Here is a 24860-nt window from a genome sequence, read left to right on the forward strand (position 1 = left end):
GGAGGCCTGCTAAATCTCAGTAACTTAGTTCTGCACCTTAGAAATCAATAAACTGCTGTAAGTATCAGAAGCAGGACTGTGCCAGTGCTGTGCCATGAACTTCTTTACAAATCTGTCCTGCATACACACCTTTGGGTTTAATAGTATTGTTTTCAATACGTAGTATATTTTTGAATGCAGATGCTATTTCTCATAGGATATATTTACAGAACTTTTTCAAATCATTCAAATTTTAAATCAGGTTTTAAGATGTTCATGTTGAGAAAACAGTTTTTGTTTCTGCATGACTCATAGTTTTGCTGCTTGATTTGGTTATAACAGTGGCTGCTTATCTCACAGTTCTACAAAATCTTCACAGAGTTATGGTCCCTCCCACATGTCAGACTCTTAGACTCCTGAGTAAGGTTTGCATAAAGTTGTTTCCTAACCAAGGTGTTTCCAGGACTTTGGTACATTTGATACTCATGAATATAAAATATCTTGTGATGGTAGAAGGCACGAGGAAGCGTGAAGATGGGAGCAGGGCAAAAAGATGGCAAGCATTGCCTAATTGGTGTGTAAGGAAGGACCCACTGGTCAAACTGAGCATGTATGGACGGCGTGGTTACTGAACAGCGCTTTGCAATTTCACAGATGACTGGCTGTGATTTCAGATGTTGGTTCTGTGAAACGAAATCAGACCATCTCCCACTCCCCCTTTTATTTTTTTGTGGTGTAATCTAGCTTTATTTTTATGTTTTCTTTGGTGTTTAGTCCTGGCCAGCTTCATATTTTGTTATAGTGTTTCATGGTATCTTTGGACACAGCCATTTCTAATCTTTTCTTTCTTCAAGAAGTTTCTTAGAGGGAAAGTTGCATTGCATTTCTTATTAGAAATATAACAGAAATTTACTTTAATATTGGTTTGGAGATTCTGCCTTCCAGTGATCATTTGCAGTTTCTGGATAACCTTTAGTCTTTGTCTTATAACTGTTAAGAAAGGCAAGACTCTGTTACATACAAGGCTGTTTTGCTTCCCTCTGCTATACTATTGACTTTGTTTTCAAACTGTGCCATTAGAACTGTTAGATGATGAGAAACTTGCTATCTAAAACTGCCCCAGACTTAGGAGGGACAAGAGGACAGCAGTATTGGTCCTCTGAACATGAGTCTAGAAATAGTAATAGCAGTGGTAAGAAGGTGGCAAGAGTAAACAATGGAAATCACCTTAAAGAATGACACCATGCAGAGAGCACCATGAGGGAAACCTCTCTATCTAAAACTTCTCTAGAATTTTTGCAGACTGATCACTCCTTGCTCCCGTATATCTTTGCTTTCTGGGAAGTTTTAGCTGCAGACACCTGTATTAGTTGGACCTTCATCTTTAGCTGAACCAAATCTTCTACTGCTTTGGTACATTCCTGATGTGGACAGACCAGTAATATAAGACCAGCAAATAATTTTTGTTTGAGTGGATTTTGAACCAGATGTTAGATGGTGGGAATACTTGTGCCCTGAGCTACTGTTCACTCCATTCTCCACCTGGCCAACTACAGCTCATATGGAAGCAAAGTATTTTAAGAGGTGGACAGTTAATTTGCTTTGTTCGTAAAGACATATTTTCTGTAAACTTTTAAAAATACTACAAATTATTGTAGCCACTAGATAGTAAGTAGCTATCTGGTGGAATGAATTCCATGCGTAAAATCTGACAGCAGGGGAAAGTACTTGTGAAAGTTTGTTTTTCTTTCACGTCGCCTTATTGTGCAGGAAACAGTGCCAGCAATTGGACATTCACAAAATAGTTAGGATGTCACTGAATGAAACATGTCAATTCAGGTTTGGCCCGAGTCATTCTGTACACAGTTGCAAACATATGCCACTGATTGCAAAAAATTTTAATTTATTTGCTGTTTGGATGAGGAAGCTGAAGCTGTGATTCACATGTTTTTGAACTGAGTGCACTGGGATGGGATAACCATCTGTCCTGTAAGTGAGATGCTCGGCTATGTGTGGCTATTGATAGTAACGCGGGTTACTGGCTAGCAGTCTTGTCTAAGCAGTTGCCAAAGGTTTAAGAGTACACAAATAAAAATGAGTTAAAGTGACCATTTTTAAGGGACTTCTGAAGCTTTTAAAGAAAAACAGGGTTTGTGAGTGCAATAGTCCTGCTTCAAGTTCCTTATTTCAAGCTAAGCTTACCAATTTAATTTTAATCCCTTTCAAACGCCTTGGTCATGCTTTGAAGATAGCAAACCGCCCCCTCAAGCTCTGAAGCTGAGCCGTGGCCCTTTTTGTTTCCACAAGCTGAAAATAAAGTGTTCGCATGAGCTCATTTACAGAGAGTAGAGTTGGCAGCCTTATCAGGAGAGGAGAAAAGAGCTCTGAAGATGAAAAGCTATCGCTGTGACAGAAGTCTTTATTAGGTTGGGCAGTAATGGAACGTAGTGTACACGGGATAAAGTGATGGCTACCTAGAGCATTTAGGGGAAACCAGAAGAGTAATAATGTTTTATATTGTTCTTAGGCTGGCTTCTTTGGTGATCCCTCTGGCCTAGGGATATTTGGAGTGAAAAGGGGACTATGTAAACAGAGTACTGTCTGTACAATCTACAGCCTCTGCTGGTCACAAAAAAAGAGTGAGTCAGAAAAAGGAAAAGTAAAGATGAGTCATTATGTAGTTTTGTAATTACTCAACAGTCCCTGTTGTGGCAGCCTTCTATCTAGAGTTTGCTAGGAGACAGACTTTGTTTGAAAATCCCTTTGTCCAGTTTCACACATATGTCAAATCCCATTTACAGCAATTATTTCTGTTGTTGAAATTCACATATTTCAGGATAATTTTTCATATAATACAGATACTAAATGAATAAGTACATTGAGATAATACTTTAGTATTATATATATAATGTATAAAAAATATAATTAGCTATGAGAGTACAACACTTGATTTTTTCAGCTTCCTCCAGTGAGGTACTTCTGCATTCAAGATGAGGTGGCATTTTTCTGTGTTTCCACAAAGAATCTCTATATTGTTGTCAGAAGTTTTGTTTGTAGTGGTTAAAAAGACTTTGTACAACAAGCAACTGATCACTCAAGCCCACTGAAGTTAGGAATTTCTGTCATTCCATTCTCTTTCTGTAGATTGGGACTGCAATGTGTGATACGTACTATGCAAGCAGCAGTTATGCCCACTGGTGCCTTCTTAACCTATAGTGAGCAAGACTATGTTTGCCAAGGATGTGTGGAACATCCCATTTAGCATAGCAGGCAGTTAGTGTTGCATGGACCTGTGTTCAACAAGTGTTGTGTAGCCAGCCTTGTGCTCCCAGGTCAAAGAGGGGTAGAGTGTTAGTTCCGACCGATGCCTGCCAAAGCCATGTTTCCCATACCTGGGAAACAGCTTGTCATTTGGGTGTACCTTCATAGCTGTATGTACATACATCCATGGTTATGGGAAGGATTCTCCAAAAGCCACTTCACTTAGCAATTGCTGATCACAGTTTGGAAATACAGTCTATAACTGGGGCTCGTCTTATCCTTTTGAGAGTTATTCCTGTGACTTCAAAATGCTGTGTTAATACTGTTTTGGGGGCCTAAGGAGTTTTAACGTGGGCATAAGTCTTTGTTTGCTTTTTCTGTATTTATTTTATCTGTGTGAACCAACTGATCTGAATTTGGCTTGATGGACTCCTTTTCTTCCAACTGAATGCAGTGACAAAATTTCTGCTGACTTTAATGGGAGTAAGACTGGAACTTACTGTTATGATATAAAAGATCAGCTTTATATTGCTAATAAGCAGTTTAATTCCACTATTCTTCTCCCCATCATTGGCAACCTATATGGCTTGTTGTTGTTTTTTCATTGTTTGATTTCCTTCTTCATTAAAGACTGTGTCTTCTCACTAACCCAGGATTAAAGTCAGGGCAACATTTTGTATGTAACAATGTTTTCAAAACCTAAACCCATTAGAATTAGTGGTACTTCAGCCAAAAGAAATGCCCTTGTTTCTGTGGTTCTTATAAATTTCATGGCTGCTATGAAATTCAGATAGAGACATGTATTACTTTTATAGGTATCTCTGCCCCCCCAGTAAAACAAAAAAGCTTTACTTGAAGTTTTGAATTGCCTACTTTAATGCCTTTAAACAATAGACCCATTTTTTCATTTAATTAAAACAGTAAAAGTTGTGCCTCAACCATACAGATTGACAGAGGACTGTAATTGATTTGGCTAATTTCTCTTTTTTTTATCACAATTAACAATAAAACGCAGTGCATTTTGCTGGAGAAGTAACTGAGTAAAAAACAATGAAAAGAAAGATAGATGGCACTAATACAGCTTACATTAGTTAGGAGGGTATGCTGAATATTATACTGGGAAAAGTCTGCAATTGGGCTTTTAGTGGTATGGGAGTTTCAGTTGCAGTTTTCTCTGAGTAAGGGCTGCAGGCAGTTGTTCAACAAGAAAACTGTGTAAAATCATCTGATTTTAATAACAGATCTTTGTGCAGTAAAACATGGCGCTGATCTTTGAGTCCTCAGGTAAACTTCTCCATAATAAAGAGTAAAGTGTGATGGAAAACCTCCTTTTGAAAGATAGACTTAGCAATTTTTTCCTGGACTATGTCAAGATGCCATATTTGAGTGGAGAAAAAGCACCACTGTTTACTGGTCCTACATCCAAATTAAATTTTTGAAGTTTTGTCAACAGTTGTACATCAAAACTGAAAGGGAGGGAGAACCACAAAACAACTAAATTTTTTTATATGAGGTTCTTGCACCTTTGCAATAGTTTTGTTCCTTCACTGTGCTTACTTTTTTGCAAAACAGTATTTAGTCTGGTTCCTCACATTAATAATGTAAGTTGAAACTAGCACTAAATAATCCACTTTTTTTTGTGGTATCTATTGATGAATGAAATGGACATGAAGGAATTCTTTGTCTCACCCTAGCTATTCTCAGTGGAGGAATTACTAGCCTAGCCATTGATCTTCCTCATTGGCAAGATTGACTGTGTTGCAATTGCATGTAATAAGATATGTTTTCTGTCCTGATTTTTAAACTGACGTAGTTTTACACTTCTTAAAATCAAATAATATGCATTAACCAGTTTGGCATTGTACTTTTGTGAATCACCATTCATTCCATGATTCACGACGTGTGAGAGGTATCTAGGAGACATTGGATTATGGCCCAGTTCAGCAGCAGCAGTCCAGGATGAGCAGGTAAATGTCTGCTCACTGTGAATTGTGTTGGTTCACGTAGCTGCCAACACGGGCAGAATTTCTGCACTGATACTTCAGACCTCACGTGCATAACAGTTAACCTGTCCGTTTGGGTTTTGGGTGTTGAGAAGTATGTTCATGAAGTATGTTCAACTTTTATTTTCAATTCCTTTTTAAAGCTCAGCACATTGAGCCTTCCTTTCTTATGCATATGCTGCCAAAGGAGGATTGGCTCTAGATAAATTATGCCCTCTCTTTCTTAAACAAGATTAAAGAGCTTCTTTGGATGTTAAGTATAGTGTCCAGCGCTTGAAATCCCAGTCTTTTTAGCTCACTGTGACAATTGCCAACTCCATGGAGTTTTGATGAGGATTGTATACCTTACTGTTGTGATGTGCAACATGGTTTAAGAAATCTAAAGGATAGAGAGCTTTTTTTGATGTTTAGTACTAAAGATGAAAATCCATTCCTAAGAGTAGAATCAGGAGAATTTCCTCATCTTTTAATTAGATAGTTTTAAAAGTGAAGAAGTCCATGTAGAGGATTTAAAGCTTTATTTTGATGCTGTTTTGTGAAAATGATTTTGAATAAAAAATGGACTACAGTATTTCGACCCATCAAAATTATAGAACTCTGGCTCTGCGTTTATTTGGGGTTAAGGAATTTTTTGATGTGGAATTAGAGTAATCTTTGGTCTGTGGAAGTTATACTAAAATTCACTCTGAATGTGAAAAGGGCTGGACAAAGATAAGATTGTCAATTTAAATTTTGCATGACATTCTCGTTTTTTCCTTTTTTTTGCTCAGAATCTTAATTTAGAGGTCCAGTTACCATTAAAACTCTGCTGAGTTGATGTATTTAGGACATCTGGCCAAGTTTCCTATTGATCTAGTGCTTAACTGCAAGTTAACCTAATTTCAAGGAATATGTAAGTACCATCACTGAGAGAACAACAGTCTCCACAAAAAGTTGGCACAAAGTAGAGACATTTACTGCACTTCCACTCTTCGTGGGGAGTTTGAAAAGAAGATCACAGAGCAATCTGAAAGGAAAGACACAAGCTTGAGAGAATAATAAAGAGGTATCAATCCACCATACCACACCATCTCTGACACAATGGCATGACAGGTGGAAAATAACTTAACTCTGTAAAATAGGGAAAAGGCAGTAAAAAATGAATTGTGTTACAGTTTCTAAAACCTGCCTCAATTCAAGAAACAAATGCTCCTGAGCAGTGCCAAGGTGTACAATTTTCGCATAAATCTCACGTGTCAGCAAATGGGAAACATGTAAAATCTTAAGAAACAGTATCAGGAATATCAGATTTGTTAAAACCATTAAGATCACTGATTTAGAAAGGTCCCATCTTCAATCCCAAAGACCCTCTTCATAGGATCCATCCTCAGTGGCATTTGTTTTGATTTTCTCCAATGAATGATATGGCAGACTGTTCCCAGAGAACGTATTTCCTATAACTGATGCATGATTTTGCTGGTTATAAGCATAATTAGAGGCATGTTCTTCAGTGGTCGGTTCCTTTCTTTTCTGCAGGTTAACTAAGTTAAAGCTTCAAGGGAGAATGTTTGAATCGGTTTCTTTCAAAAATACAGGCAAGATCTTACTCCTGTTACATCATTATATAGTAATGCAATAAAGTGTTCTCTCTTGTTCAGAACTCTCTGCATGTTTTTATACCATTCTTCTGCATATATCTAGTCTAGATTAAAATTAGTAGAAAAAAACCTTGAACATCTAAAAATAGATTCAAATTTGACCTCAGGATCGAAATACCTTCTGTAACAAACAAATGCATTGCAGAGGGAGGTTCTGATGCAAAGAGAAGGTTGTCAGGTCAAAGAAAGGGAAAGGAAAAGGAGGAAGAAATGGGTTTGTTTTGCTTAAATAACAGTCCTTTGTATAATTTTGGGTCTTATGACAGTGATGTGAAGATACAGCGATGGGCAAAATCTAAACATGGAAAACTGAACCACACAGAGACTTTATTTGCCAATATCTCTCCAGATCTTTACTTCTTGTGTTGTTTCCTGTATTTATACAGGATAAAAGAATGAGTAAGTAATTTTGAGTCTTAGCTTTTATTAATCATTAAGCAATGCAGTGTCATTGGTTTGAGTTACACAGTGCTGTGCAAAGCACATGCAGCCTTTAGTGATCGTTCTCTCAAGAGTTCCTGCTGGAGAAAGAAAAGTGTACTCACTGCAGCATATTATGGATCTTGTAATCTCCTTTTCCTTTAAGCCTATGTCTATTTTCCTGATCACAGAGGTGACAGCAGTTACATTTTTTCATGGGGAACTCACAGAACCCAGGGAACTCATCTACACTCAGGAACAATTTGACTGCCCTTTGTATCCAGTTAAGTTAGAACTTATGTGCATCTGTTTCTCGGTGCTTCCTTTTTCAGATCAAGAAGAATGGATTAGTAATAAAAATTAATTCAGTATATCTTTCTTTTAGATATAAGTTTCATAATCTGGCTTTCAAAGGAATGAAAGAAGCCTTAAAACTATATGATGATTATACTAAGACCATTTCTGGTACTCTTGTCAATAGAATCAAGTAAATTTTTTTCATGTGATTTATTTACACTTCATATGAATATTTTAAGTTGTGATTGTCCTCCCTTGACCTAATAATTCTATTATATTTGTATCATAACAAAGATATATGAATGTTTCAAGCAAAATCTTACGTGAACTGGCCTGTATACTTTCATTATATAGACAGGAAAAGTATATTAAAAAAAAACAACCAGGAAGTGAATGTAAAATTACAGAACATTAGGACATCTTCTGTTGAAATGATTGCTTCTGAAGGCAAGAGAACAGTATCCTTAGTAATTAAAAATGTTTAACGTTTCAATCAAAAAAGACAACATGAAAGTAGGGCTAAAAAAATTCCCTGTTCATATATGAGGTGAACTTATACAGTAATAGGTGAAAGGTCACTACATACTTAATGGACAGAGACATTGGAAAAGGTGCTCCATAATATGCCCGAGGCTCTTTCTGCAAGAAATTTTGAATTTCTGATAAAGCTTCAGTATAATTCAATTATTACTGATTTTTTTTTTGTGAACTAATACCATAGAGTCACAGAATCATAGAATATCCTGAGTTGAAAGGGACCCACAGGGATCATCGGAGTCCAACTCCTGACCTTGCACAGGACACCCCAAGAATCACAACCATATACCTAAGACTGCTGTCCAAAAGCTTCTTGAACTCTGTCAGGCTTGGTGCGTTTTCTGCTTCCCTGGGGAGACTCTTACAGTGCCCAACCACCCTCTGGGTGAAGAATCTTTATGACAATGAGAAGAGGCTTGGATGCTTAGAAATCACAAACACAATTTTGGATTGAAGTGTGCATACACTTTCTGGTCAAGTTGCTCAGAAACTGTCCTTGCAAGAGGGTTACACACATTTGTTTGGTTTGAGGGTGCTAGTTATAAATATCTTGAAATATTCTTCTAGATTTCTACTTGTGGATTTGTTTCATTATTTTGTACATAACCTCTCATCTTTTTACTCAGTAAATTCTACTCTTATTTTGGTCTTACTGTCTTTTAAACTGAATGTCACAGTCCGTAAGAATGTATAGCAATACGTTTAAAAGAAAAAAGAAAGAAATAATGAGTCCATTTTATGTGTTTTAATGGGGCAGGAGAACTTTGGGAGATAAAGCAGAAAACTTTGAGAGCAACACAGTATTTGGGGAAAAATACAAAGCCAATGGAAGTGAACTGTTTGTTCTTCCTTCCCTTAGAAGTAGCTCTGAAGTGTATAAACTTCAGTAGAGATATACTAAATTTGCAGTGGATTGAGTGAGAAGACTTTGGTTTCCTGTTTAGAAATATTCTTTTCATGGCCCCTAGAAAAATAAAATATGTGTGTGTTTAGTACTGCACATGGTTAAGATTCCCATTGAGATCTGCATTTGGAAGGAGGATAGACATATGTCAATTTAAATAGACTCTGCTTACCAGGAATCACTGACTTAAAACTTCTTTTTTTCCCCTTAAATTCTGCATCTGTTAAAATTCTGCATGAAAATAATTTACGACAAAATTTTGTGCTTTATTTCTTCTTTTAAGTAATGTTTATGTAATTATGTCACCCAATTACTTGTATTAACATACCCTTGTGCACTTGACGGTTTTTCTTCACAGCAGTTGCCTTTACAATTTGAACAAAAATATTCTCCTCTTTTATGTGAAGGCGCTTTTAACAGGAAGAAGCTGTTTCTTGTGAAAAAGGAATAATTCTTGTGACAACAATTGTTGACCTTTTTTTCTCTTTCTTTTTGTTTTGTTTTGTTCATTTAGTCTGGCTAAAATTACATACATATTCATGTATTTTAATAAGAACAAAGCATTACTCTTGGATATTTTCCATAAATTTGTTCTCATAAGCAATTTGATAGACATCTACTATAACTGTAATGGGGAAAGTTTGCAGTAAATCAGTCTGCATGGTTTAAAAAAACAGAATTTATTTCCCAAAGGCCCACCGTTACCTATGAGATTAGAAGAAAATTGTCACTGTTTCTCTTTTAGAGTAGGGGCATTTTATAATTAGACTATACTGTCTAATTGTTTAAAGTGTATTGTGTTTTGTTAAAGTGAAATCAATTTACCTCACAATATTAATTGTTTGTAACATTACGGGCAGTCAAAAAGTCTGGAAAACACTGAGCACATTGCAGTTATGTTTTTCACCTGGGATTTTCTGCCTTGGCTCTGATCCTCCCCTATTGCTAACCACAAAAGAATAGTCAATGTGCTGGTTAACCAATATGCTTCTTTATGGAAAGCTTTTATCAGTAGTATCAGTGAAGTGGTATCACTAGTTAACTTTCCGTTAATTGCTCAAGTACTGCCTCGAGATGAGATGCAGAGACCACAAACAGGATAACCTGTCATTCCAGTGTTCTAGGCAGACTGTCAGGTTATGATGCTGGCAGGATATATGAGCTAATGTAGAAACCAGTTACACTCAGGGCGTGAATGAAGTGTTTGGGAGAATGCTTAAGATTCAAAATGAACAGTTGGATTTTTTTCATTTGTAGCCCCAGAACTTTGCCTGTATCTGTTAACTCCCTCTGTTTCATTTTCTTTTCCATTGCTGTATGAGGAAGAAAATCTGATACTTTCACATGCTGTAAACATCTACCCATATAAGTCAATTGAAGGACTGGAACCTTCTCTTGTAGAATTAAATAACTTAAAAAAATTATGCCCTGTTTTGCTCCTCACTTAACCTTAGCATGAGGACTTCATTAATTAATTTTGGTGGGTTTCTGCTCAGTTTCCTTTTCTGATTCTTATATATGCACAATTCTTTGATAGTGGTGTTCTTGGAATAACGGGGGAAAGGTTATATACAAGCAAAGGAAAAGGCATTTTAAAAGGATTTGTTTGAATAATGATATATAAATACAGAAATACCTATTTAAAAATGTAAAGGCTTTCAATTTTGACCGCATTACTACAACCAGATCTTCCACTGACTCCTACAATACTCTCAATACTCTGGAAAATGTTGGGGCAAATGTTTGTATACTTTTTTAATACAAACTTAGATACTTTGTATAAAATGGAAATACTTATTTTTTGAGTTCTGGGGCTGGAATCATGAGTCTCCATAGAGACCATTTGTAAAATCCCTTCCTGGCAAGGCCATTTGGAATGTTTTTACCTATCACTTCCAGAAACCATAATATATGCAGAGAATGTACCTCCTTTTTTTTTTTTTTTTTTTGTTTTCACCTTTCAAAACAGTGCTACAGTACTAAGAGAAACAATTCCACCACATTGACATTTTACATAATTGTCTTTATTTTACTCTGATATGCCTCGATTTGATGCCCTCTAGCCACTTAATTTTGAAATTTTGATGTTGCTGTTGAGCAATCGTTACTTTAACACAGTGCAAATAGTGAAGCAAAAAAACTTAGATTTTTTCTTCCACATTAACTCTGAGATTTTCAGACAGAAGTAACACTGCACAGGAAAATGCTGTGATGTGCTATGTCAGTACCTTCCAGTCTGAATATATTAACCCAGATCACTGGTTTTTTTCCTGCTGAAATAGCAGACAAAGACTCTGCTTTTTAAAATAAGCAACTACTCAGAGAAATCAGAAAGGGAATAGAAACCAGAAATTTCAAATTCCTGGTAGTCATAAAATGTGCCCATCTCTACTATGTACTCATATAAACCCCTGTTGAACTTTACTCTTGTAGCAGATAGAATTGTAAGAAATAGAAAGTTACAGTATGTGGACAGGAAGAGCAAGGTGTAGAAAAGCCATATAATTTGCCAAAGACACCTGAAACTAGTAATATAAGATCTTCATTTATCTTGAAATTAGAATTATTCTGTAGTTATACTGCAAGATTACTCTGGGACCCCAAATGAAACTCTGCTGTGTAACTCATGTCTAATCCTGAAAAACATTTACACACAGAATAACAAAACAGAAGACAAAATTCATATATTTTTGCTGCAGAACTAAAGCCAAAAATTAAGAATATCTGTCACATTGTCCAGGTCAAGCTTATATTTTCATATGAAGTCAATGCATAGGTTTAAAAGTACCCCATTTTATTTAACATCAGAGTGGCATATCCACTCATTAAATTACTTTAGATATTCTAGCTTCCACTGCAGTCTTCTGTATAAGTAAAATTGATAAGGTATACTTACACAATACTTACACTATAAATCATGATAAGATATAATATTCCTAAAAGTGTGTTAGCTGCAACTAGAGGGTGTAAACTTCTTGGACTGGTTTCCCATTGTGCCACCTGGCCCAGATTCTACAGTGCCATAAAATAGCATGTAGAAGACAGGGGGAAGAAATTCAGAATTTTGCTATACCTTTTGTGGAAGCTTGAAGGATGAAGTCTGAAATCGATGCAATTCCACAAGTATTTACTCTTTAAAAGAATAAAAAAAAAACCAGGGAAGAATTGCATAGTGTTTCACCAACAAAAATGTAGTTCATAATTACTCAATACATAAATAGGAGAAAGACTGCAGAGAGAGTATTGTTAAAAAAATTGCTAAGAGAAAAGACAATGTCAAAATGGTGTTTTCATGAATAAACCTTGGAGAAGTCCAGAATTCTATGAGAACACATATATTTGCACTAAGGTGAGTTTAGATTCAACTGGCAATATAAAGCCACCTTAACCATAAATGTAAGTCTCGCCTAATTTGCCAGATAAGTACAATTTGGTAACTAAATTTTGCTCATCTTACTCTTGCACAGTTCATCACAGAATGGCTACTCCTTGAGGAAGATGAAAAAGATTTTGTGCCAAAGGAAAAAAAAAAGAAAAGAGGATAATAAAACAGAAAAGAAAAAATAATCCCAACCTTAGGAATCATGTGTGTTAGGGTAAAAAACTTAATATGTCAATGAACTTTTGCATCTGTTTTAAAGCTCTAGTATAATAAGAGGCATCCTTTAATTTACTCTGGTTCTGTTCCAGCAAAATGAGATCACTTCCTCTAGATAGAAATCCTAATTCTAAGAGATTTTTCTTGGTCCCAGTAGAATCAATATGATTTTGTATAAATGTTTCAACTCACACTATTAAGAACTTTCCCATGACTTCTGGATCACAGATTAATTCCAGAATCCCACATCCTCCAAGTCACTAACTGAAATACTGTGAAACTGCACATTATTGTATCTGAAAAGGGTATTGAGATCTTGTTCATGCTACTGGTACTTCACAGTCCAATTATTATAATGCATTTCATTTCAATCTTCCCTTCTCTCTTGAGAGTTGCCAGCAAATGGTCCAGAACTTCAGTTAGACTTCTTTTCTATTAGAGTTGTCACTACCATAGCTCTTGAATTCTTTATAAACTCTAGTGATGTGATCTAGAATAAAGGCCTGCTTTTGACCTTCAGGCATTGGTATGGCCTTGCTCAAACTTACTTTTTGACCTTTCTGTCTCCTGGAGTTCCATGTCCTCTCCTTGGATCATCAGCCAAGCTGACTTTCCCGGTCTGCACTTGTCACCTTAAAGTAATGGTTACAAGTGTATTGATGCAGTAATGACTTTACAGCCCAGCAAGCTCCACTTCATTAAATTGGTTGTAATTTGAACTCTGAAACAAGATAGCATCTTCTGTAATTATATTTAAATAAATTAAGGTAAGAACTGTGGTATTTAGTTAGTGATAGATTGCCTTTATTTATTCTTATACCTTGTCCCAGGACGTTGTATGCATAATTAAAAAAATAAGGCATATACTACCATATAGTATGGTTATGATATATAAGCACATTGACATGAAATTTAATGGTGCAATTAGCAACAGTATTTTCTCTGTTATTCATAAAAGCTGTTGCAGTATTTTACACTGCTTCCTGGTAATTAGTATATTAGTAATCCAGGTAGTGGGGAGAGAACTATTATGTAATGTTAACTGCTTAATTTCAGAAGCATCAGGGCTTTATGCATACACAATCCTAGTTCTGCATTGCTTTTCCTTCACAGTTTACAAATATGCACGTTTTGCTGCAACACAGGCTGTTCCTCACTTTGGAAAATTGAAGGAAAATAAGTAGAAGCTTTATAACCTGTATTCACTGGCCTAATTTCAATCTCTTTAAAATCAGCATGAGTCTAGCATAATTCCAATGAAAACCTTGTAGTATAACTCAGAAAAGGTCAAATTTAGGCACTAGTAACTAAGTGCATAGAACATATCTCTTCCAAAAAAGAAACAGATTTTTTTTTCTATGTTCTTATGTGAAGTATAAAAGATATTCTTTTATAATATTTGAGAGCTAATAATGGGATAACGGGTGTTGCATGTTTAATGCAACAGAGTAGCTGTCATGTTTCTCTTTTTTTATTTTCTTCTTTCTTTCCGCACATTCACCTCTTCTTGAACAGAAATAAAAGGTTCAAGGCTTGTCAGCATCAGTTTATAGATAGCTGTTTAAAAATAATGAGGTATTGGGTATTGTAAGGCTCAGGGCTGTCTTGCCAGACTCATTTATTTCCATTCACCTTTTGTCAGAATTGCAGACAGAAGACATTCAATTAAAACTTGTCACCTGTTGCCTGTGACCTAATTTGTATTTGTGAGTGTCACAGATTAGGATATGGAGCCATTAAAAAATGTAAAGTAACAGTAGGATTCTCAAACATTTTATTCCACATTTTCTTTGAGTGAACATCTTTGTTTATGGACTGTTCTTCAAAGGAAATCAGTTGTGCTAAGAAATAATAGAACTTATTTACACGAAATCTCATTTACATGGGAAAACTGAGGGGATTTTATGCACATTCTTTTGTGTTTTAATGCATAAATGACAGTGCACAAATTTTCAGCATGTAGATGATTAGTTCATGCCAAGTTAATGTTCCTTTGAAGACGTTGAGTACTGAGCTGTGTAAGTAATACATTTATCAGTTCTTTTGTCAAACTGAAAAAAACAAACCTTTGGGCTTTAACCTAAGAGATGTTTTTGTCAGTTCCTTTGCAAAAATCCATCTCATCCTTCTCATCTCCTCCTCCCAGGACAAAAATGAAATTTCCGAAGTTGCTTACATTTGGTTGCCTTGAAACTTTATTAACTATTAAACATAAGCAAAATCTGAAATAAAGGATTGGTTTGAAGCACTTGTTTTACAGAAGCAGTATTTTTCTTTTTTGATTTTTCAACCTGGAATAATTCACTAAGTATTTTAATTAGCCTGATTATTTTGGGTTTTTTAATAATAAACTGGCTTTTGCAAATCTTTGTCAGAGGAACAGATCAATTAGACAACTTATAGTCACAGAGCAAGTTAGATATTAAAATAATAAACCCTGTTTTGTCTTTCAGTCAATTATATAGGTGGTTCATGAACTAAATTGTTTTATAGGAACCTCTAGGGGACAGCCAATTTTATCCCATATTAACAAATACTTTTTGGTATTGACTGAATGTAAAGTAGGAAGATGATTTTTAGACTTCCTACGCTACACTAAGTAATGTGTTTAATTGTGCAGATAGCTATCAGAAGACAATACACTAAAGCCTTCCCCTGCTAATTGTTAGTTCAGTTGTAGATCAGGAAAGCTTTAATGTGAGTCATAGCTTTTATCTTCTTTGATGACTTAGGACTCTGTGTTTCAAAATCTTGCCTGCCTAGTAGACCCATATTTTACATCCCTAGCTGAATTTTTACCTGCATGTGGTATCCAGATACTTTGTAAGCTGATTTCAGAAGCCCTCTGGCATTTTTGTAATTCAGCACATAAAACAATATGCAGATCCAGAAAAAAGTATAGCTCATATTATCCTATTTCTTCGTGCACTGCTACTTTCTGCACCTTTACCTTACTGAGAGAGGTCTTTCATGGTTTAAAGTGGAAGTATTTTTTCCACTACAAATCTTTCAGACTGAAGGGTTAATGCACTGGCCTCTAATGCCAAACTATGGAGGTTACTGAAGAGTCTACGGAGTATCTAGGTGACTGTGCATTCTTGGGTCTAAATACATTCTGTCTGTGTTCATAGTGGAAAAATAACTGGTTTTTCTGTTCTATGTGAATAAAAGCAAAACACAGAGTTTATAATATTCACTCAAGCTTACTCAGCAATCTTAGAAATAATCACAGTATGTTCAAGTGAACTGGAACACTCTATCAAGAGGCTGTCCCAAAGGAGAACCACATCCAAACTTGCCAGTAAAATTCTTTTTGCGCTTTCCAGTTTTGCTGTTAATTTGGGGTTTTTTTTCCTCTGTTACTGATATTCCTCTGAAGCTTGCCCAGATGCAGATATGTGGCTATTCATTCTTACCAGTCTCACTGTAAAATTTAACACAATGCTGGGAATCTTGCAGACATCTGTAGAAAATGGATTGTTAGCCAGTTACGTGTATCAAAAAAAGAGATAGGAATATATTTGGTACCTATCAAATGCTGTTTTAGAGGCGGAGCTTGCCAGAGTGGCATTGATGAAAAACATACCAGCTTGTCATAAGCCTCTTATGTAGGGTGAACAGGAAGAGAGCAGAATTTGAAATTTCTGAAGGAAGTCAAAATTGCAGGTTTGATTCTGACCTCAAACCTGTTCTTTACTGATGTGCTGGAAGGTAGAGAGGGTTTTTTGATTTATTCAGATGTTAGTTCATATTTAAATGAATTAGATTTATTTTTTCCAAAATATAAAGCTCCACAATTAAAGGTAGAGAGCAATTTCTTACAGGCAGTCCTGGTGTGAGTAGGTCTTGATTTGAAGGATTGGACTAATGCCTTCCAATTTAGTCTGAGAATTTCTTGTGGGTATAGAGGTCTGTGGAAAGGACAAGAATGTTTGTGGGTCAAGTGAACAAATGAACAGTGGAAACCTGTAGCCAGGGTAAGAAGGAGGGGATGGAAAAAAGAACAGAGATAGATGATAAGGGATTAAAGAGTACACTTTCAATATGGCTTGGATCTGTATGGAAAATGAGATGACATGGTTCTTTAGGATTATCATACTGAGGACCTCACTTGCAAAATCCATAATAAGGACAATCTTTTTGATTATGTAGCATTGTCACGATGGGTACCTGTCCCATATGAGGTCGTCAAGGCAATGTGAGAAAAAGACTAGAATAGAGAATAGAAATACTAACTTGCAGTTATTAGTGAGGGAGGAACAGACAAGGAAATACAGAGAAAACGAGTTCAGGTTTACCTACGTTAAGTTTGTTTGGATTGAACTACGTGGTGGGTAGCTCATTTGGTACAGCAGCTCTAGTCTTCACTTATTTCTGTGCAAGACTATGTAGACAAATCCACTGTAGAGCAAGCGCCCAATGTAATTTTGTGTTGGTAAGCATATGATAGGAATCATACAAAGATTATGTAAGGAACCAGGAGGTAATCTTTTTTTGCTAGAAGCTTGTATAGTGACTAGAAAGCATTTTTTTCCCTCAAGACCAGTTGGAGAATGTATTAGTATGTGTAATTGCTTTTTTAAAAAAAAGTAGCTATTGTATTGATTGACGTAGTTTCCATCTCTCCATATACTACAGTTCTAGTCTAACCCTTAACTTTCGAGGTTTGTAAATCATGTCTAAATCTGTTACTACCCATCACTCCTGAACAGGTGAGTTCATGAGCTGGGCAGGTACTGAGGTGTAAAGTGAATGTGTTGCACTTGAATGTTGGATGTAACTGGTCTCCTAACTGGTGGCAAGCCCATTCTTCCTACTTGTACCCTTTGGTCACCCTGTTTTTCGCATTAGGGCTCTTGGTTTTGTTTATTGAAGGATTTTAAAATGAGCATTAGGGAATGCAGGGAGACAACTTCCCTGTCTCTAGTGGAGCTGTGTTCAGTGACAATAATGGATGTTTTGACCCTGAAGAACTGTAGTCATAATACATACAATGCAGTTCACTGGGTGATGTTACATGAGTTTATTTGGGTGGAGCGTGTATCTTTCTTTTCACTTCATAGTTGAGGACTGATAGGATGAGTGAACTGAGTTGCTGAAGACTCTGGCAAGCCACATGCACAGCAGAGCTAAAGCAGATTTCTACTTAACTTCTCCCTAGTACATTAGCTAGATGCCACAATATCCTCCTTAGTAATCTGAATACAGACTGTGTGGAATTATAGCAGTTATATGTGTGATCAAGATGTAAATCTCCTCCTGCACCAAATGAAGATTTTTGTGGAAAAAATTGTTTTTCTTCCTTCCTTTCATTTTTCTAACAGAAGAGGCATCAGTTGTTACTGTCTTGAGAGCAGATAAATATATCTTTATGTAATGAATTCTCTCATACAGTCTGTAGGAGTTACAGGTGAAAATGCATGAATATACTCAGGAACCTCTGGATTTCAGTTTGCTGTCTGCCAAACTTCAAAGTTTTTATGGAATATCAGATGGGTACAGTTTCTTAAGCAGTATCTTGCATTGTGTTTATTTCCATAAGGACTCTCAGGAAGTAAAATACCACTTAGGGTGTGTTGGATTATCAGAAATTGATTCTAAAGTAGCTGCTTTCTTATAGTAGTAAAAGCAAGGAAATGTTAGGAGCCAAAATGATGGTAAACTCTGTATCAGTTTTAATGAAATGGTTATAAACCTCTAATTTATAGTCTGTTGGTATTATGTTATCAAAAAAGTTTTCACATTAGAATTAGTACTATTATAGACCTAGGTAATTTTAAAATGTGCAATACAATTGCTCCCCAGTTATTTAGAATTTTTTTTTAAGCAAAACCTTATTTGGAGGTATAGCTATGTATATTACATGAGGGCGTGGGTCTAAGTACAATTTTGCTATTGTGATATTTGTCTGTATCTCCTTCCATTGAGTATGTGAATGGCTTGACTGTGTATCTCATCAAATGAAAATGAGGTAAAAAAATTGTTCATCTTGGTAGATTTATATTATTTTAATTTAAGCTTCAGTTCCATTACCTTTTGATTAAACATACTTCTGTCTCATGCTATCCATCTTTTATCACTATGGAATCTGCTGCCAAGCAGAAAGAAGGATGGCATCTGAATTATGCAGAAATCATTTTCTATCTATTTTTCTTCAAATGCTGGGCAGTCTTTTTCATAATCCCACCAATATTGCATGTGGCTAGTTCTAATCCTCTGCCTATTTCTGAATATTCAACTATCAAACCTTGGTCTTTTGCTATTTGTTTTTATGGCAATGTATTGTCCTGGATGTCATTTGCTTCAGGTGTACCTCAAGCTCCCAGTTCAAGGGTGAAGAACAGTGAGTTATCATTAGTTCCGAAAAGATTTGAGCTATCAGTTTTTAAAGTGGTCTTGTAGTTGTGCATTTCTAAGTATAACTTTAAAACCAAACAAAAATAACCATGTTCTGTTGATCAGGTCACCATAAATTTTATCAAATAGCTTAGACCACAAATCAATCACAAGTTATATAGGTAATTACCATAAATAAGATTTCATTCATAATTATACACTTATTGACCTCTTTGAGTATGTGGTTGGTTTTTATTGTGATTCACAAAAGCATAATTGGTAGCATACAATGAGAAGGGTGCTTCTTGAGTTTGACAGAGTGAAATACGCAGTCTTCTGCAGTAAAACAAATGAAATTTCACTGTGAAGTAGAGGTGATCATTACCCACTTTCCTGGTGGGCAAAAGCTATTGAGCACTGTTGTATACAATTCACTGCATTATAGTCGCAGATGTTGGTTGTGTCCTTAAGCCAAGTATCTTCTGTGTTAGTAACCTTTATAGATGCCAACAGTGTGTCTGGGTGCATGAGAATCACATGCACACAAAGCCTTCCCTGCGGAGAGAGGAGCATGGAATTAGATCTGTAAAGTGCTGTCTTCCTTGGGTCAGCTAGTGAGTGTTGTCATGTGTTAACTTCATGTCAGCTTGGACAGTAGGAGATAGAACAACAAAAGAAAAAAAGGAAAAAAGCAAGAAATACAAGCAAAGAAGGAACGAAACCTCCCCAACAAACAACAGTTGGCCCTGGATTTCTGGCTAGTTGGGAAAATAATTTTTCTTCACCAAAACCCAGTCAATCCTCTTTGTTTTTTAAGAATGAAAGGGGATTGACAGATGTTTGCTGGTAACTAGACTGCGCTACCAGTGCAGGTTCATAAACAGTAAACTCTGTGCTGTGTTCTTCTTGCTGTGCACATAAACCATAACTTCTTTGGTGATGGCTTCCCCTGCTGTCCAGAAGCCAGTTCTGGAGGTATTTTGTGCAAGGGAGAGGAGAGATGGGAAGTAGTAGAGTAGGGCACAGTAATGGCAGTGGAAAATATAAATAGAGGGAGGAGAGCTAAAACAGACAATGAAAAGAAGAGTGAGAAAGTGAATTGCGCTTTATTACATTGCTCACAGGGATCATTGATACATAACGTGTCCTTGCATTCTTGTGTAGTTAAGTCCGTGTCATCAGGTACAAATTTTGCACTTGGTATTACTTGTCCTGTTGCCCTGCATATGTGCCAAGTTTTTCAACTTCAGTGTTATGTTACTACTTGGTTATAGTCACATTCATCCTGGTTGTCTGGAAATTTGCCTGGGTGACTCAGAAAGAAATATTTCATTGTTTTATAGGACCTACCATCTTCCCACCTTTTTTCATTTTGTTGATGAGAGCAGCTGTAGCTTGTTTCAGGAAGGTAAACTCCTATATATCTGTACTAAACAGGTAGCAGAGTGCTTTCTTAAAGCAATGAACAGTATGGAGGTAGAACACAAATGTTAATTCATCGTTGATGACATCTAAATGCACAGCTGTACAATTTCTTTCAAACCTTCATGAACCATTTCAGGTCTTTAAGCCACATATATATTCTTACTTTACTAGGGATACTTAGTTTGTACCCTCTGGCTATGTTAATCCGTCTTAATTAGAAGCATTGGTTTTGACTATCTAAACTTTATACAGCACTCGTTGTTTCTAAAATTCTAATTCTCTGTACTTCTCTACTCATAATGTTAGGCTTCTGTATCTCTGAACTTCTGCTTCTGGCAAAGATGACTGAAGATCAGACTTTCAAATGAAAGCTAAACTTGTTAGCTGTTTGTAATAATATGTAAAAATGAATGAATGGTTCTAAACAAACAGGAAATTATGCTGTGTATTTAGTCTTGCGTGTGTGAAAATCCAAACAGCTTGCAAATACTTGTAGTGCTGATTTCCATTGCTTTCTGAAATTAATCTTTTGAAATAAACATGCTTTTAATAATAAATATTGGAAGGCAGGAAGTAGAAGATTGTTACCTGAAAGGCAACATCATAATACATTTAATTACATGTTTGCTTATTTTTCCAAATGTAGGTGTCCGCCTAGACAGAGTACGTGGAGGTCGCCAGAAGTACAAGCGCAGAATAGATGCAGAGAATAGCCCATACCTGAACCCTCAGCTAGTTCAGCCAGCAAAAAAGCCATGTGAGTACACCAGATACACGAAATTTCTCTTTGAGTACAAGGTATTGACTCCTAGTCCTCTTTGCTAAGCTCCTTCTGACTGGAACAAGGGTTTGGCCAGAGGATATTGCCATGAAGACTATATCAATTTAGCTGTTAACAGGTTTTGTTTTAAATATGCTCATCTTTCTCAAGTGGAGTTGAACAGAGAGTGTTTTTTACAGGTGGAAGTGTATAAAAGCATGGTTTATGCAGTGCAAATTTTACATTTACAGGTTATCTTTATTTTCAGTGGTACATAAAATGGTTCATACTGTGATCATTAGCTCATTGAAGCTTCTACTTTCAGATTTCACAAGAAAGTGATTTTTGTAGTTTTCACTAACTAAATGAGTTCGACTGCTCAACCTCCCAATGAAAATACATTAAGAGCCTCATTAATTTATACCAATAGATTAATACACTACCTAGCATTAGATTAAAACAGCAATATGCCACACTAATAACAAAGCAGAGACTGGTAGTTTGGGCTCTAGTACCCTCTTTGATTTTTTTGCTTTGTTTTGTTATGTTTTAATAATGTCCTTGATTGTATCTTGCCAGGCTGAAATTAAGAGGGAGAGAGAGAGATGATCATCTCATTGTTAAAATACAAGTTCCATCCTCTTTGCGATTAACTAAAAATAGTTAGGGGTTTTGCTTTGCAGCTTATATAAACTCAAGCAGCGACTGTACTAATTCCATGAAGTAAATTTAATAGCATTATAGCTGTAGTGCAAGAGGTTGGTGTATTACCCTGAAAAGGCATAACTCTTGTATTAAGTATTGTAAACTCCTCCGAATTCAAACGAGAATACACATGTCCAGTTGCTCCTGCCGAGAAGGTTAATTTGCTCCTAAAATGGATAAATAAGCCAGAGAAATAAGGAGGGCAAATTCCTTCTTGTCTCCCATTTGCCTCTACCCCTAAGCCTCTGACAAAACACATGGCAGTTTTAGCCTCTTGAAAATACCTGGCTGTATTGAAAATGGAATTTGTTTCCGATCGTGTTCCCCAGTAGGGGACAGTGCTGTGTACAATACGTTTGAGCATATGGGGATCTGGAGAGCAAATAAACAGTCTTTGAACTCTAAGTGAAAGGGCATTTTAGCTGTGTCAAAGAAAAAACAGCCAGTTTTACATAAAATTAAGGCTTAAGTGAACATATGGCATAGTTTCCTTTTGCCTTTCCAAAAAACATTATGCTGATTATATTCCTTCAATTGTCCAATCTGGCATCTTCTACTCAGCCTCCATAAGCTGTCCCACTGTTCTGTAAATACAATCTAGGGCTGCACTAAGCAGATTTTGCACATTATAATAAAAACTTTCTGATAATACAATAAAATTTAATAAACTCTAATGCTTAATTTCATTAGAGGTTTAGTTTTCCTGGGTGCACAGATTTTCAGTTTTTCAATTACTCGATATTGTCATTGAGTAGAAAGATTGGTAGCCTAACATACCAAAAAAGCCAAGACCAAACAGACCAAAAAAAAAATAAATTCCAACCCAAAAACCGCAAGCCCTTAAGGCATGAACTGAGGTTAATGCAATTGTACCAAAACCCAGGAATCTCTGTGTAAACCCGTGATTACTGCAAAGTGGTACTACATTACTTTTAAGACTATAACTACACCAATTTCTTTAAGCTCCGTTTGTCTGAGATAAACTAACCTCCTCATAAATCATTGCTCATTATCTAAGTGCCTCCCTTTTTCTTAGCCTGTCCAATTACAAACATTTCTGTAACAAACATTTATAAAACTTAATTTTCAAATCTTGACAGTCCAGACTTGAAATAGTTGAATCGGGTTTGTGTGGAAGTAGCCTGGGAGATTTTCTGGACCCAAACTGATAGTTTGTGTGTAACAAAGGCTCAGGAATGAAAATTGGGTTCTATTGATTCTAATTAGGGAAACATTAAATAAGATTTACCTAGCAACAGTGCTCATGGCTATTCAATTTCCTGAGTGATGGAGTTTTCTAAGTACATTCAGAATTTTCCAGTGTTTTATACTAGTGCGTGAGCCAATACATGTAGCTTTTTCCCTCTACAAGGTGAGAACAGGTGCCTGGAGGAACTTTCCTACAGCTGCTTCTGATCTATACTGTATTTTCCAGCTTCACCATAGACTCTAGTGGTCTGCTTGTAGATCTTATTAATTGCAAAATTAAAAAAAAAATAAAAGAGATTTTTTGAATCCTGAATCAAAATATACAATATTCCTGAATCATTTAGAGAATGCCACTGGTGAGGAACCTCATACAAAAATGGAAGAGGTTCTTTGGCCATTTCTTCTGTTGTATGGAAAAAACCCCCAGAACTTGGGGAGAGGACATTCATTTATAACTGGTTAAAACATCACAAAGTTGAAGTCCTCAACTATGTATGTTTAGATGTTAAGAAACTCTGTAATTCACTTATTCTACTTTTCAAACCATGTAAAAAATTTGGAATTTGGGAAGAAGTAATATTAATTTTTCTCTCTCCCATGTTTTCTGTGTGAAATTGAACAGGATATGAAGAGACTGTTTAAAAGAATTTAAAAAATGTCCAAAGGCTGTTTGCCAATATAAGTTAAATCTATCATCTGTCATCTTTAAATAAGAATAGAATTCTTCATTAATCAGTTTGATAATCAGGAGAATATTGAGATCAAGAATTGCTCAGTTGGCCTAGTTCCTATAGTTCATATAGAGCATGAATGTATCCCCTTGTAATAAAACATGCTTGATGTGATGGTTTCCAGTTGGCTCTTGCACTTATTATATGAAGGACTAACATATATCACAACTTCTGACACACAAATTTGGAATAAGGCAAAAATTGTTGAGACAGTAGATCAGAATCAAGGAGTCTGTGTCACAAAAGAGCAATAAAGTATCAGAAATCTGAATCAAGTGAGTACGTTATGGAAATATGTCATGGACACTGCTGGGCAAGTCACATCCCAGTCAACTTCCATTGCAGGAGGACAGTGTGTTCCATCCTGTGACTTATATGCAGATGGGGAAAATTATACTAATTCTGACAGCTTTCTCTCCAGTCAGAAAATACTTGGCATCTTCTCCATTTGTATCAAGCCCCATAACTCTTTATCCCACCAAAGGGAACAGATTCGTGTAAAATCACTGAAAGGTGCCTTTTGGGCTTTAAATTCTGATGAGGCATTTGAGATCACAAGATGTACTTACCATGAAAAATAAAATGTAACTATATTGGGAAATATAGTAATGTATCCTGTATTAGGAGGCTTAATGAATTAGTCCGTTTTCCGTTCTTCAGTTCTGCCTTCTCAGAGTAATAAATCAGGCTCCTGTATAGAGATAAAATATTTCCATTGTGCCTTCACATGGATATAGTGCTCATTTTATGTTTATCCTACTTATAGAACAGCAACACTGTATTGTAAATCTTCCAGGCTCTTCTCCTCTTGTTTCCTCTCTGCACTTTTCCTTATAACTTAATTGATTATTCCAAATAGATTTCACAAGTCATCTGGATGAAAAAGTAAATACTACACACATGAATGGAAATGCTACATAGATAAAAATAAGCAGTATGTGACTATGATAAAGTATCATTCTTTGCACAAAACAAGTTTTCTGAGGTAAAGTTTGCATACTATTATCCATAGTTTTACGCTCTTTATTCTCATTGATTTTAAGGTTATTCCTGTTTGA

General features: G+C 36.0%; 1 protein-coding gene across 17 annotated transcripts in view; it reads left to right on the plus strand.

The window, feature by feature from the left end:
- The window catches only part of ESRRG (estrogen related receptor gamma), a 396805-nt gene that overhangs the window by 322661 nt on the left and 49284 nt on the right, over positions 1-24860 (plus strand). For all 17 annotated transcript variants that reach the window (XM_027641309.1, XM_027641313.1, XM_027641299.1 and 14 more), the window contains one exon: positions 21044-21154. In XM_027641309.1, the coding sequence (XP_027497110.1) occupies positions 21044-21154 (111 nt within the window). The remainder of the gene's footprint in view (positions 1-21043; positions 21155-24860) is intronic.

This window comes from Corapipo altera, unplaced genomic scaffold, assembly GCF_003945725.1.
Source record: "Corapipo altera isolate COAL_440 unplaced genomic scaffold, ASM394572v1 48b, whole genome shotgun sequence".
Taxonomy (NCBI): Eukaryota; Metazoa; Chordata; class Aves; order Passeriformes; family Pipridae; genus Corapipo; species Corapipo altera.